Raw genomic sequence first — 13,806 nt, 5'->3', positions numbered from 1 at the left:
TCACACCACTCTGAGGTGTGGGCCATAAGTCAAGGGGTGTCATTTTAAGGATGAGTTATTCAAAGGCAAAAGTTCTTTTCATCTGTCTCTGATCATCTCTGGAAACAGAAGTTTTCTCTTTGTCTCTTAAGGGCCACAAATCTTCAACAACTCTCACTGTTTCTGTTCCAGCATACATAAGATCACAACCACTTCACCATTTGCTTAGATCCACACTTTGAAATACTCCATTCCTCCCAAAATACTCTGTTGTGAATTAAAGGAGTTTTTTCAGAACACTTTTGTCCATCTCCATAGCTTTAACAAAAGAATACTTCAGCTTATTAAGGCATCTCCTTATCTCTCTCCCCCATCTGAAGCTTAATTCCTTTCTTCACTGTCTTTGACAGTTTGTCTCTTTACCTGTTGATCACTCTCTCTTGCCCTCTTCCTGGAAAAAGGATTAAATCTGCAAGTCTCATCTGGATAGTAAAAGGGTTAGAATCTGGCTCAAGCCATGGGTGTTCATGGTGCTGGGTTTCAGCTCAGTGGTGCACAGAGTCCCCCCACCTCCCTCCCCCTCCCCACTGAGGAAAAGACTTCAGCTGCCCCGGAGGCTTCCCAGGAAGCTGCAGCAGAGCCCAGCCCTGCCCATGGAGCACAGCAGGCCCAGCCCAAGCCCTGAGCCAACCCCCATGGCCTGAGGAGGGGATGGGAGCCAGCTGGAGTTCTGCTACCATTCAAAGCTGGAAACCAAAGAGACAAATTCCTGGGCTTAGGTTTTAAGGTGGTGTTCACAGGTTGATCTCACTTTTCAGTGGTCAAAACTACTGTCAGTTCTGAGAAATGGCCAGTTATTGGCCAAGAGAAAAAACTCCCATCAGCCTCCAGCAGCCTTAACTTCCTTAGCTGTTTCCCTTTCTTTCTTAAATGCCAATCTATTGCAATAATGAAGTGGAAGTCATTGATAGTGACATGTTTCCAAGAGGTGGAACTTCTCTAAAGTTTCTGAGGGGTTTAGGAATTCTCTCATCCCATGATACAGCCAGGGCCACAAGGTAGAAAAAATACTACCTCTTCCTTTCAGATCCTGACTGTTTAGGTAGTCTCTTCTTTCTGCTTAAATACAAGAGCCAGCAAGGCTGTCACAAACAGCAAGTATAAGGCCATGGTCATTTTAAGTGGCTCAGTGTTGTGTCTCTGTGTGTAAAGGTGCCATACAGAAGAATAGAAGGTACAGGCAAGCCAGATCTCTGCCTCTGAGGATTATGTTAAATTGCAGTATCTTATTACCTTGTCATGGCCACCTAACCCTGTGGGCTGGAGCTTTGACCAATAATTTATGTGCTGGAGTGTGTTAGTGTTCTTCTCATGTTTCAGTTCAGTAATCTAAAACTTGTTAAATTATTGCTTCTCAATGTTTTCTGTTGTATTTCTCAGGCAGAATGTGCATTTGGCAGTTCACGCTGAAAACTTCAAATCGGAAATTGTCAGTGTGAAGGAGATGCGGGATATCTGGTCCTGGATCCCAGAGCGGTTTGCACTGTGCCAGCCCCTCCTGCTCTTTACCACCTTGGAACATGGCTGTAGTCTGAGCAGGTAAGGAAAATCTTCCTCTCTCTTCTCTAGCATAGGGCAGAAAGGAGCAACTGGTGAAGTGTTTGCTGGATTGACAAAAAGGTTGTGCTTAGTCAGAACTTGATCTGAAGAATATCATTAATGATGGAATATGAGTCTGACAAGTTCCTATTGCCTACAGCATTTGACTGGAATATTTCCTATGCCAGAGTATTTTAAACTGTTCAAGATCAATTGGATAAGTCAGATCAATTCACAGATTCTGCAGGTCTGAGTCTGGTTCCTTAAGTGTTTGAATGGTTTGACTCAGTTGCTGCTCTGCAGGCAGTTTTGATAGATAGCCACATTCAATCTGATTCAAGGAATTAGAGAACTAGAAACTGGAAATTACCTATGAATGTGAGTGTTTTTTTTAAAGTGAGATAAACTAGATATGAGTTGTTGCACTGTACAGAAGACTATAACCCTATAGCTCCTAATAATGACTTCATCATCAGTAGTTGAGGTACTGAGGCAGGGAATGACCTGCTCTCCCAGCCTTATGTGCCTATGAGGAAGAGCAAAAGCAAGCAAAGAGAATGCATCACAGTTCATTTCCATGAAGACCTAAAGCCCTTCAGACATAGCCATCAGTCCTCTAGGTTGTTTCAATTCAAAATGCTATAAAATGCTGCAGTTGATCTAAGTAAGCTTCTAGTTATTCTTCAGAGACATAAACTTTACAGGGGACTGAGTAGAGAACAACTGCTTCATAGTATTCATTTACACTCAGCTATATTATTTACATGGACTGTATAAAGTATTTGCAGGAATATTCTTAGTCTTCAGGTGTTTTTTTTGCCATGGTGTTGGTTGGAGAAGGAGGCAGTGCCTGACATTGTGGAGGAAAGGAGCTGCAGCTGGTGGCAGTCATGTGCTCACTTTGTTGTGCTCTGCACTTCAGGTTCTATTCCCACAGCGAGGGACATGAACCAACTCTGCTTCTCATCAAGACAACAGCAAAAGAAGTGAGTGAGGCAAAAGATAAGTGATTAAATTGGGGTTTGGGCAGTGTGTAATGCTGTGTTGCAACACATAGCTGTTTACAATAAAATGAATAAGCAAGGTTTGGCTTTGGTTTTTTAAGAATCCATGCTTTAAATTATTCTATTTGTTTGTTATAGGACTATGCCTTCTTGGGCAGACCTTGCAACACAGGTCTTGGTTAACTGCTTTTTCTCTTGCAATTAGTGTGGGGTGATGGATTAAAGTAGTTCATTTTGCTTTTTGACAAACTCTGAAATGCAGAATCAGAGGGACAGAGTGGGAATTGTGCTAAAGTTATGATTCATAGAAGATATTTTCGTTTTCTCAAGGATGTGAAGAGAGAAAGTAGCAGAATTTAAATGGTATGAATAATGTTGGACTACATGACATGAAAACAAAAGCCTTAGCTTCATCTCATTCTTGACTGGAGAAAAAAATAAGCCAAGGAAGCTTTGAAAACCTGAGGAGGAGTGCACACAGGTCCCTTATTTCTGCTCCTGTGTGTGACAGTATTGGACAGCGTAATGTGAAAGCAACGACATGCTTGTTCAAAAAATTAATACATAAAACAAGAAATCTTTCTAGAACCTTCTCAGGAGGGCACACAGGAGCAGAAATGTGGCACACAGCAGTCTGTGGGCTTTATTCCTGCCTATATCTCTGCAGGATGAGTGTCCATGAACAAGCCCATTTCTATTCTTACATCTACCTAATGCTCACCCTCCAGGCCTTTTCATAGTTCTGTGTGTGGTTTCTGGCCATTCAGGCCTGTTTTGAAATGCCAGTGGCTTATGGAATGCCCTGGTATCTAAAGGGTAGAGGGGGGAACAATTATTTTGCTTCTTGTCTTGCAGCCTGTCAAAAGTCTGTCTTTGTAAGGGATTCTGTTTTTTTAAGATGGTTTGTTTCTTACCCTCAGAAAAAACATGTATTAGCCAAAAAATAAAAAAAGTAGGACAGAGATATGGGGGGTTTGTTTCGTGCTTACGGATTTGGACGATTTCTGGAAAGGATTGTTCATCCTTTATTCATATGTCTACAGGTAACTTTTAGAATGAAGAAAATTTGCCTTCTGATTTTCAGCCTCTCATACCCATCACACATATCACATCAAATGGACTTCTAGGTCATTTAGATTTAAATCTAAATACAGATTTATCTATATAAAGCAAATCCGATCTTCAGTAATTTTGTCCTAGGAGCTCTCCTTGTAATGCTCCTGGAGGCCAAACAGCAAATGTACCTTAGAACAATTCTGTATAATTGTAATTGTTTTTCTAGTTTCTGGGGGAAAAAAGCACAGATACTTTCATCCCACTCTTGGAGCCTCATTGTTTCCTCTGTGTGCACTTCGCAGGGATGTGTAATCCTGGTATCAAAAATTCTTGTACAAGCACAAGAGTCAGAGACCAGCTCAGCCCTCAAAGGATGCTTCTCTTCATTGGAGACTAGTGGTCAACTAGTAGTAGACCTCATGTGGTTTGAGTGGCTGCTCTAAATATCTGAGCTGGTTCAGCATTTGCTTAGCTAAGCTGGCTTTAGCCTGCACTTTTAAACATAAGAAAGCCACCAAGGCCATTGTTTGACCAAAAAGTGTTCAGGCAGAGCTGCTCATACTGTAACTTGGGACAGCACTGCTGCTTGATTGCCAAAGTGAGACAGTGGGAGTCAGGCTGTACAGGCATGGAGTGATCTGTGCTTTGGTACCTGGGGTTGTATTAGAAAACTTCTCCCTTAAGGCATCAGAGGTATGAAATAATTTATGACATTCTTATGATTTAGAGGTAACCACTGGTGGATTAAAGTAGTTTAAATCTATAAGTACTTGTGCTGCTTTAATCCACTGGTGTAGAGACTCTGAAACTCAAACTAAGGTAAAGCCTGCAGTTTTGGCCTCTGAAATATCAGTATCAGTGGGTTTAGCACACTTTCTCCTTCAATGGGAAGCCTTACTGTGCTGTCTGTGCCAGGTCTGTGGGGCTTACCTGTCCAGTGACTGGAGTGAGCGCCGGCGAGGAGGAAACAAGCTCAGTTTCTTTGGAACTGGGGAGTGCTTTGTGTTTAGGGTGAGTAAAATTTTGTTGTTGCTACCCAGTACCAAGACAGAACAACTGTACTGGTTAACAACCACCTCCTTTCCACTTAGAGGCTGGATTACATGACTGTCTAATTTATAAAGTTTATTGAGCTCTCAGTGTGGAGGAAAAATTTTACTTTTAAGTTTTGTGGTGGCTCTTTTTCTCCCCTTGTGCAGAACATTTTCTTAGAAGATCATAGAATCATCAAGGTTAAAAAAGACCTTTAGGATTATGAAGTCAAATCACCAACCCAGAACCATCATGTTCACTAGCAAACTATGTCCCCAAGTGCCACACCCACACAGTTTTTGAACACTTCTAAGGATGGTGTCATGGTTTAACATTGGCCAAAGGCCAGGCACCTACAAAAGCTGCTCACTCACCCTTTCCTGTTATAGCTGGCCAGAGGAGAGGAAGTTGAACAAAGGATTCATGAGTTAAGGACTGAGAAAAAACACTCGATTGGCAAAACAGGCTCAACTTAGAGATGAAAGAGAGAATTTATTACTAACAAGATCAGAGTCAGAAAATGAGAAGTAAAATAAGCCCTTAAAACCACCTTTTTCCCCCAACCCCTCCCTCCTTCCCACCAACAGTGCAGGGAGACAGGGGCTGGGGGATTTAGTCAGTTCATCACCAAGATTTTCTTCCACTGCTCAGGAAGAGGAGACCTTCTTCTGTGGGTGTGTGGGGTCCCTCCCCCAGGGACAGCTCTCTGTGTACTTCTCCAGCATGGTTCCAATCTCACAAGCAGCAGCTCCCTGTGACCTGCTGCAGTATGAGCCCCTCCCACAGGCAAACAGTCCTCCCCAAGCTGCTGCTGCATGGGTCACCCTTCCACAGGGTGCAGTCCTCCAAGGACAGGCTGCTCCAGCCTGGAAGCAGGGCCCCCTCTCTCCACCAGGTCTCCCATGGGCTCACAGCCTCCTCCAGGCACACACCTGCTCTGGCATGGACACCTCCCCCATGGACTGCGGGTGGATCTCTGCATCCCCCATGGGTCCCCACAGGCTGCAGGGGGACAACCTGCTTCACCATGGTCATCACCATGGCCTGCAGAGGAATCTCTGCTTCAGCACCTGGAACACCTCCTCCCTGTCCTTCATTATCATAGAGGCATTACCATAATTTCTAATTGGCCCAGCCTTGACCAGCAGCATGTCCATCTTCAGAGCCATCAGGGATTGGCTCTGTTGGACATGGTGGAAGATTTCAGCAGCTTCTCACAGAAGCCACCTATCTGGCCCCCCTATGACCAAGAACCAGGCTGTGCCAAACTGACACAGATGGTCATTCTACCTCTTCCCTGGGCAGCCTGTTGCGTGACAAGTGTGTCAGTGCAGAAATTTTCACAATATCCAAGCTAAACCTTCCCAGGCACAACTTGAGACTATTTCCTCTTGTCTGTCTCTTGTAAACTGGGAGCAGAGCCTTACCCCAACTGGCTCTACCCTCCTTTTATGCAGTTGTAGAGAAAGATGATCTAGAGATGAGAGATGTAATAAGGTAACTCAGAAGTTATTGCATAATTCTTCAACCACCTAAAAAGCAAAGGAATAAAGGAAAATATCTGGCCTAAAAGAGGGGTTGATCTAAGCTTTGCTGCTGACTGTGCGGGTGGAGACTGAGGGGCTGGAATGTTCTTTTCTGAGCAGAGCTCTGTATGTACACTAACATCAGCTCTGCCCTTCTCTGCCTCTCTGCAGCTGCAGCCAGAAGTGGAACGCTATGAGTGGGTGATCATAAAACACCCAGAACTTGCATCGACTGGATCAGAGACAGAAAACCATACCCAACCAGCTTCCAGCACCCTTTCCTCCAGCAGCATCCCCTCAGACCCCTCAGATCGCCTTTCTCCCTTCCTAGCAGCTAGGCACTTCAACTTGCCTTCCAAAACAGCCTCCATGTTCATGGCTGGCAGCAGCGAGTGCATCATTATAGGTGAGTCAGTGGGAGAATTCGAGCACAGATCCTACCCCAGCTCTTCCTGTCCACCTTAGATACGTTGTAAATACACCTGACCCCTTTATCTATTTCACTATCACTACTACAGGTAGAGATAAAATTGCCCAAAACCTGACATCATTTCCCAACCAAAATTTTCTGTGGGAAAACCTGCATACAAGCATTTTAGAGAAGAGAGTAGCTCGTGGCTCTATCAACAGCCATTCCTTCATACTGCCTAATTCACGATGAGAAGTAGTTCTTAAAAAGGAGCTTACTTTGCATCAAGGCTTTTGAAACACAGAGTAAAATAGAAAACATGTTAATTCTCCAGGAACTTTATTGGACCTGTGGTGCTGCTGACTTTGGCAAAAGTCTGCTTAGTAAAGTTGTCACTTAAATGGGATTCGCAAGGAATATATCTAAAATCATAGTTGTCGTTGTCCCAGAAGTCTTTACTTGACACTTAATAGGAGAGCAACTGGCCTATAATTTCCTCTGTTATGTCAGTTGTTGGCTGATTTCCCACTTAGCAGCATGTGCTCTAATCATAAAATCATGCAATTGTTTAGGTTGGAAAAGCCCTCTAAGACCATCGAGTCCAACCGTTACCGCAGCACTGCCAAGGCAATGCTAACCCATCTCCCCAGGTGCCACATCTACATGGTTTTTGAACACTTCCAGGATGGTGACTCCACTACTGCCCTGGGTAGCTTGTTCCAATGCCTGACCACCCTTTCAGTGCAGAAATTTTCCCAATATCCAACCTAAATCTTCTCTGGTGGTTGAGGCATTTTCTTCTTGTCCTGTCACTTGTTCTCTGGGAGCAGAGCCCCTGATCCCCACCAGGTTCCACCCTTCTTTTAGGGAGGTATAGAGTGTGATGTCCCACCAGCTCTTCCTTTCAGCCTTAGGTAAGGGAGTTGTTTATATTTACCATATCCTACACTATGGTTGGTAATAAGAGAGATACAGACTTGATAGTAGATACACAGAAGTGAATGTTATACACAGCTCCAGCTGTGGACCAGAACACCCTTTTGATTCTTCAGATGGCTTTAGTACCTGCTCTTTGATGGTTGCCCAGTAAGCAATTCCTTTTTGTCCTCCTAACACATTTCTGTCTAACTTTATTTCACTTCTCTGCATTTTCTGACTGAAATCTCTGTAAACCTTGACACAGACCCACAGATAACCAAAATGCTTTCAACTCTTAAATGTTTTATAGTGATTTAGAAGACCAAGCCAGTGCTGTTACTTACTGATCTTGTTCTTTTTCCAGCTTTGATTTTTGACTGCTAACAGAATTACTTGGTTTTCCTTTACTGGAGAAAAATTTGCAGTTGTAGCTTCCAATATCCTCCAGCACTGAAATACAAATCTTAAATACAGATAGTTTTTCTTCTTACTGAGTTGCACTATTTTTATTTATTGTTACTAAAAGAAATCATCCAGTTCTGGTACTATCCTTCAAAGCCTATACATCTGATCATATACTGTTACACCTGAAGACAGCAAGCAGATGTTGCTGAGGGCTACCAGATGTTCCCCATGGGAAAAGCACTAAAGTCTTTGTACATCTGTTTCCCATGCCAAGAAATGCAGAGACATTCTCACCCTGTCTTTGTCTCTTCCCAGGAGGTGGCGATGGCCAGGCTCTGTACCTTGATGCAGATCTGAACCATGGGAGAACCAGCCACTGCAACACTTTCAATAACCAGCCACTGTGCTCTGAAAGCTTCCAGATCTCCATCCTGGAGGTATGGGGCTTCAGGGACACCATGAATGGTTGATGTGACTATCATTAATCAGCTAGTCTTTCAGTTGTGCAAAGTAAATTTTGATACAGGAGCTAAGTTAGAACATCCTTTCTTTTGGGCTCAGTGCTGTGAGTCATTCCTAAGTAGTGGACTAGGATGCAGGCCTAGTTGTTTACTTTTACTTTATTTCAGACAGGTCAAGGTGAAGTAATGTATCTGGTTAATTGCTTGTCCCTTTACTTCTAGAGATTTTTTTTCAAGGGACTGTTAGTAAAAATGAAAATATGATGAGTTCAGAGCCATGCTAAGTGGATACAGGTCCAAATCGTGGGATAGGTTTGAGGCAACAGTTCCTTGGAGACACAACCCTGGCTGAGCTGTGCTGCAGAGCTCTGAGCCACTGGCACCAGTACCTGGCCTGAGCCAGGAATATCAGATGTCTCCTCACAGGGGGAACACTGGTGACTTCAGATTTGACATAGAACAGTAGTTCATAAAATCACAGCCCTCCTATGAGTAGACGTTGTGCAGACAAATCAGTACCATTAAGTTATGAAGCTCTTCATTCCCACCAGTACCATGATTGCTGATCTTGTACCAAAACCTTTGACATGTTCCAGTTGCATATGTTTAAGCAGTCTGCCTCTGAGAAAGGCATCCAGGCTGGTCGGTGATATCTCCAAGTCTTGATTTTGTTTACATTCCTATTCCATATCAGTATGATGACTTCAGAGCAACTCCCTGTGTCAGGCAGCTGAATGCCAGAGAGTATCTGCAGTGCTCAGAAATGTTTCTTTCCTCATCTTTCCTGGGAGCTGAAATTAAGCTTTAAATCTGAAAATAACTGTGCTGCTATCCCTATGTGTTTGGGGAACTAGACATGGTGATAACGGGAACTTAATCCTCTCCACAAGTAAAGAGAGGAAGGCAAAGAGGCAAATCTGGGAGGGAATGAGTTTCCCAGGAGAACTGGAGGCAACACTGTTTCTCAAGATATCTTCCCAGTGATGAGATCCCTCCAGAGAAGGTAACAGTTTTCTTCCCGTGTTTTCTGGTACAGTTTGGGTGATGCAAGGAGGCTTTGCCTGTTCTTGAGCATTCCTACATTCTCTGCAGGCATGCTCTGTGGCATTTGTATTGTGGAGCTTCTCCCACATGAAGCACAAATACATAAACATCAGTGAGTAGTCCAGAGCATACAACAGGATGCTCAGAGCTTCAGTGAGTAACCCACTAGTAAGATTTATCACAACAGGGAAAACAAAGGGAAAGAGAAATTGCTGATTTTCTTAAAAGTTCAATCTAAAAAATGGCTGTAGAGTGGGATTGCTACTTAATGTTATTAATGTTATACTTAAGTAGTTAAGCTTTAAGTTCATTAAAAGGAAAAATTTTAATGAATAATGTTAAAAGCTAGACTAGATAGGGTCACATTTATATTCCAGGATCAGAGGTGAGTTTTTGGTCATGTTGGCTTGTCCAGCTGGCCAGCCATGACAGTACCTCATGGCTGGGTAGAGTTGCCTCTTGCAGAGTATGTGAATAAACTTAGCAAAAATAAGATTTGCTTTTTAAGGTGCCACTTTGAATTTTTGTCAAAATAACTCTTTGAAAAATTAGCCTATGTGCAGAACAGTTTAAGATGTCTTATGCACCATTTGTATTTGCAATTGGATTCTCTAGCCCTGTGAGTCAGCATTGGGCCTCCCTTTCTCCTTCCCACACAGTGAGTTTGCCCAGTTGTCTTTTCCCAGGTTTTCCATAAGCTTGATTGAACTGCAAGAAGTAATTCTGTCAAACTGATATATTTTGATGTGAAAGAACTCTGTTATATCTGGCTTTCTGCAAACACTGGCTGATGCTGCCTTCTGTTTTTCCAAGCCACCCATGTCACTTTGCCCTTGCAGGTCTCCCACAAGGTTCCTCAGACAAGTCACTCAAAAAGTATAGGTTCTCCTTAGTGTATGTGGGATTTCTATTTGGTTTGCATCTCCTCTTTTGAGCTTGTCTGAGGAGGTGCCCTTGGGAACAAAAAACAACTCAAAAACACAATAGAATTAATTTCCAGCTTGTTGTCAGAAATTCCCTGGGTCTGTGTTGGTAGGATTTGTTGGAGTGTAATGTTCTACTCCAAATGAATAAATTTTATCTGCAAAAACTTGGCTGCATCTGGCAGTTTGATGGGGTTTCCTCGCTCCCATCCCTGCAACTATGTCAATACCTTGTCTTAAGCCATATCTAAGAAACATTCCTCAGAAACATGTTCTTTTCCCTGCTCTGTTCTTGGTGCACGGTGATTTGGGTGTTTGGAATGTGAAATAACTCCTGGTTACTCAGAAACTCCTCATAGGATATCAGTGTGAGAATCCAGGGAGCAGTACTGGACACAAGGCGCAGAACTGGTTTGGCTTGATAAAGCACTGCCCTGCCACAGCCACCCTGTGGGACTGGTCTGTGTGCTTTGAACTGGAATAGCCTGGATGAGCAAGAAGCTGCAACAATCCAGGGAGTGCAGTTCTGCAGTGCTGCAGCAACTTCACACAATCCTTGTGTTCAGTAAAAACGGATATTCCTTGTCATGTGCAAATCCTCATCCATCATGCCTGTTGCAGTCGTGAGACACCTTAGAAGAACAGCGTTTTGGCTTGGTCATCTTTCCAGTAGCAAAGAGGTATTTTCCCTATGTGTGTAGTTAATGGTTGTTGCTGACCAACTGTCAAAGTTCAAATCCTTTGTATTATGCAAAGCTCTTGAGATGGAGGCCACAGACTGGTTTTGAAGACAATGACTCCAGTGGACACCTTATCAGAAAGTGGAGTTATCTCAAGTACTCCAGTCATGAAGTGCTTTAGTCAGTTGTTACTTGCAGCCTGAACAACTCTTGAAGGCTGTAATCCCTGTTTGTGGTCCTGCTGGCAGCAGTAGTAATGCCAGTCACAGGATGGGCTTGGGCTGAGAGCTGCAGGCTGGGCGTTTGTCACCACAGTTCTGCGAGAGTGTCTGTGCTCTCCTGAGAAGCTGCTTTTTGCTTTGTCGTATTCCTTGAAGGCAGAGAAGATTAGAAACTCCTTACATCAGAAACCTGACTTCACTGTAAATGGCAACCAAGCTGTTTGCAGGCCACGAGAATTGTATCCAGCTGCAGCAAGACTGGACAGATTTCACTGCACCTGAGCTGTCTTTGCTGCAGCTCCTGCACTTTGGTATGATCCTTTTTCTGATGCAAAGTGTTAATCAACCTCCTGTTAATAGAGGCAAATTAGCAAAGGGAAGGGGAAGATTCTCATTTCCTCTCTGGTGACATATCTGAAGTCAGAATGGAGTGGGGGCCAGTACTATTCTCTGAAGAGTTAAACCATGCCAATAGAGATCTGTGGTGACCCACAGAGGGGTGACATGTGCAGATGCATCAACTGCTCTTCATATGTGTGTATTGAAATTGTGTACTTTGTCCTTGGAAATTCACCCTCATTTTTGGTGGGGCATGATCTCCTTTGCCCATGGGGACACCGATAGCACAGCCAGGAGCTGACCCACAGCCATGGCACAGCAAGAGCTCGGCTCAGCAAGTGACACTGAGTCAGGCTGCTGGGTATAGATGAGGCGTGGGCACCTGGCTGTTCTGCAGCTCTCTGTCATGAATTTTAGACTATTTATGGTCAGGTTGAGTGTGTGTATACTATTTGAGGGGATCATTTCTTCAGATGAGTGGCGGTGTGCTGCTGAATTGGTTTTCTGCCCTGTCTTGGAATCGCTGTCCTACATCAATGGTATTTTTGTCACTGTGCAGAATCTTGGATTATATTAAAGGTATTTGGCTGTGGAGGCTGCTGGCTTTGTCCTTTGTTCTGGTCTTTTCCTTCCTGTAGAGCTCATAGCAAAAGACACCCTGAAACTTAGAGAAACCCCTGGAGCTTGTGTTCTCTGACAGAACTCTCACTGCAATGAGGTGGTTACGCAGTTCATGGTTGTTTCAGACCTCACAAGACTTCCCCTGAGACCAGGTGGTCAAACTGACTGTGAAGTCTCTAGATAGCTAATTCTGACATGAGCCTTCTTCCTCTTTGCAGGGCCAGGGAGCATGGTTTGCCCTAGCCCAGCCTGGGTTTAATACAGAGGTTAAGGGTGTCTTCTGGCCACTAGCACCTGTAAGTTGCAGTTAGACCTTGCAGTGACCAAGGATGTAAATGCAAAAAGTGGAATTCCACAAAATTTGGCAGTTTAAACAAACTGCTATCAGGCCAAAGGGATTTGGGTATTTCCCTTTAAAAAACTCCCACCCCTCTATATCCACCCCATACAAAAATCTGGCCTTCCCATGCTGCTATACATTTCCAAGAGCAGAGCTGTGGTTTAAGGCAATGCAGTGTGGAAAAGGGATTGCTGAGCTGGCAGAAACAATTCCCAGATGGTTGATTCTCTGGCCAGCCCTGCACTGCCAGGAGGTTTGCTGCATAGGAAGCCTGTGGCCGCTAGAGGTTCCTCTCAGCCTCGTCCTGTGCCTCCATTCCCAGTAAATCCATCCTTGCAATCCAAAAGGGCTTTTTTTGCACGGTTTCTGAAGATGACCTGAGCCTTAAATACAATAAATCAAAATTTTACAACTCCCTTAAAGGCTGTAAACTTAATCAGGAAGGTGCTTAGTAGCAGGAAGGTGTAAGTGAGGGTTCATGAGGAGCTGAGCAGTGCAGGCAGGTGTTTTGGGACCTTGCAGCTGCTGTAAACCCAGTGACTGAGACCTGAGAGGGGAACATGCTTGATTGCATCAGGCAGCAGAAGCTTGGTGTCCCACCTAGAAAGCGTGGTGGTGGGAAGATCCTGGATGATGTCTCAGGGCTGGTAGCAGCTGCAGGAGCCTGAACTGGAAAAGGAAGGCTGTGCTGTGTCTTGCTGTGCTGCTGCACTGTGAGAAGAGCTTGCTGTTTGCCAGTTGCGCTTTTTTTTTCTGGATTTTCGGTACAGGCTTTTGTGTAAATGTCTCAGAGACACCTGCTTCTTTGAGAGATATTTTATAACCAGCTGTGGCACAACATTGCTTCCGGCAACAAATTTGAAAGGGTTTCTGCCTCTTAAAGCCCCTCACTGGGTGCTTCCAACTCTGCCCTGCTACTGCCCTTCCCAAGCACTGCTTTGGGCTGCAGAGCCTGTGCCTGAGCCTCTGGGAGGGTCGTGGCTCCACTCCTTGGCTGTACTCTGGTGACATAGGCTCCTGCTGACTGATTTCAGACCTCCTCTTAGGTGAAGCTGGGTACAGAACTCAGCTGGGAAAAAGTGAAGTATGTTAGTTCCTGCTTTGCAAAGCTGCAGCTGGCTGCTGCTGGGCACGGGTAGATAAGGCAGCAGGACTGTTAGCACTGTCCTGAACCCAGGGATGCACCTCCCATTGCTGACACAGCTTCAGTCCGTGGCCTGTGTGAACTGCATTGAGTCACCTCCCTTTC

The 13,806-nt window shown here is 44.3% G+C and overlaps 1 protein-coding gene across 7 annotated transcripts in view; it reads left to right on the top strand.

Moving 5' to 3' along the window:
• TBC1D24 (TBC1 domain family member 24) overlaps positions 1–12,191 on the top strand; it is a 32,631-nt gene extending 20,440 nt beyond the window's left edge. For all 7 annotated transcript variants that reach the window (XM_015643036.1, XM_015643029.1, XM_015643033.1 and 4 more), the window contains 5 exons: positions 1,420–1,578; positions 2,501–2,564; positions 4,554–4,649; positions 6,368–6,602; positions 8,244–12,191. In XM_015643036.1, the coding sequence (XP_015498522.1) occupies positions 1,420–1,578; positions 2,501–2,564; positions 4,554–4,649; positions 6,368–6,602; positions 8,244–8,398 (709 nt within the window). In that variant the 3' untranslated portion in view covers positions 8,399–12,191. The remainder of the gene's footprint in view (positions 1–1,419; positions 1,579–2,500; positions 2,565–4,553; positions 4,650–6,367; positions 6,603–8,243) is intronic.
• The last annotated feature ends 1,615 nt before the right edge of the window (positions 12,192–13,806 follow it).

The sequence above is a fragment of the Parus major genome, chromosome 14, assembly GCF_001522545.3.
Source record: "Parus major isolate Abel chromosome 14, Parus_major1.1, whole genome shotgun sequence".
Classification (NCBI taxonomy): domain Eukaryota; kingdom Metazoa; phylum Chordata; class Aves; order Passeriformes; family Paridae; genus Parus; species Parus major.
The sequence above is the reverse complement of the archived record's forward strand: the minus strand, read 5'-3'. Positions and strand labels throughout refer to the sequence as shown.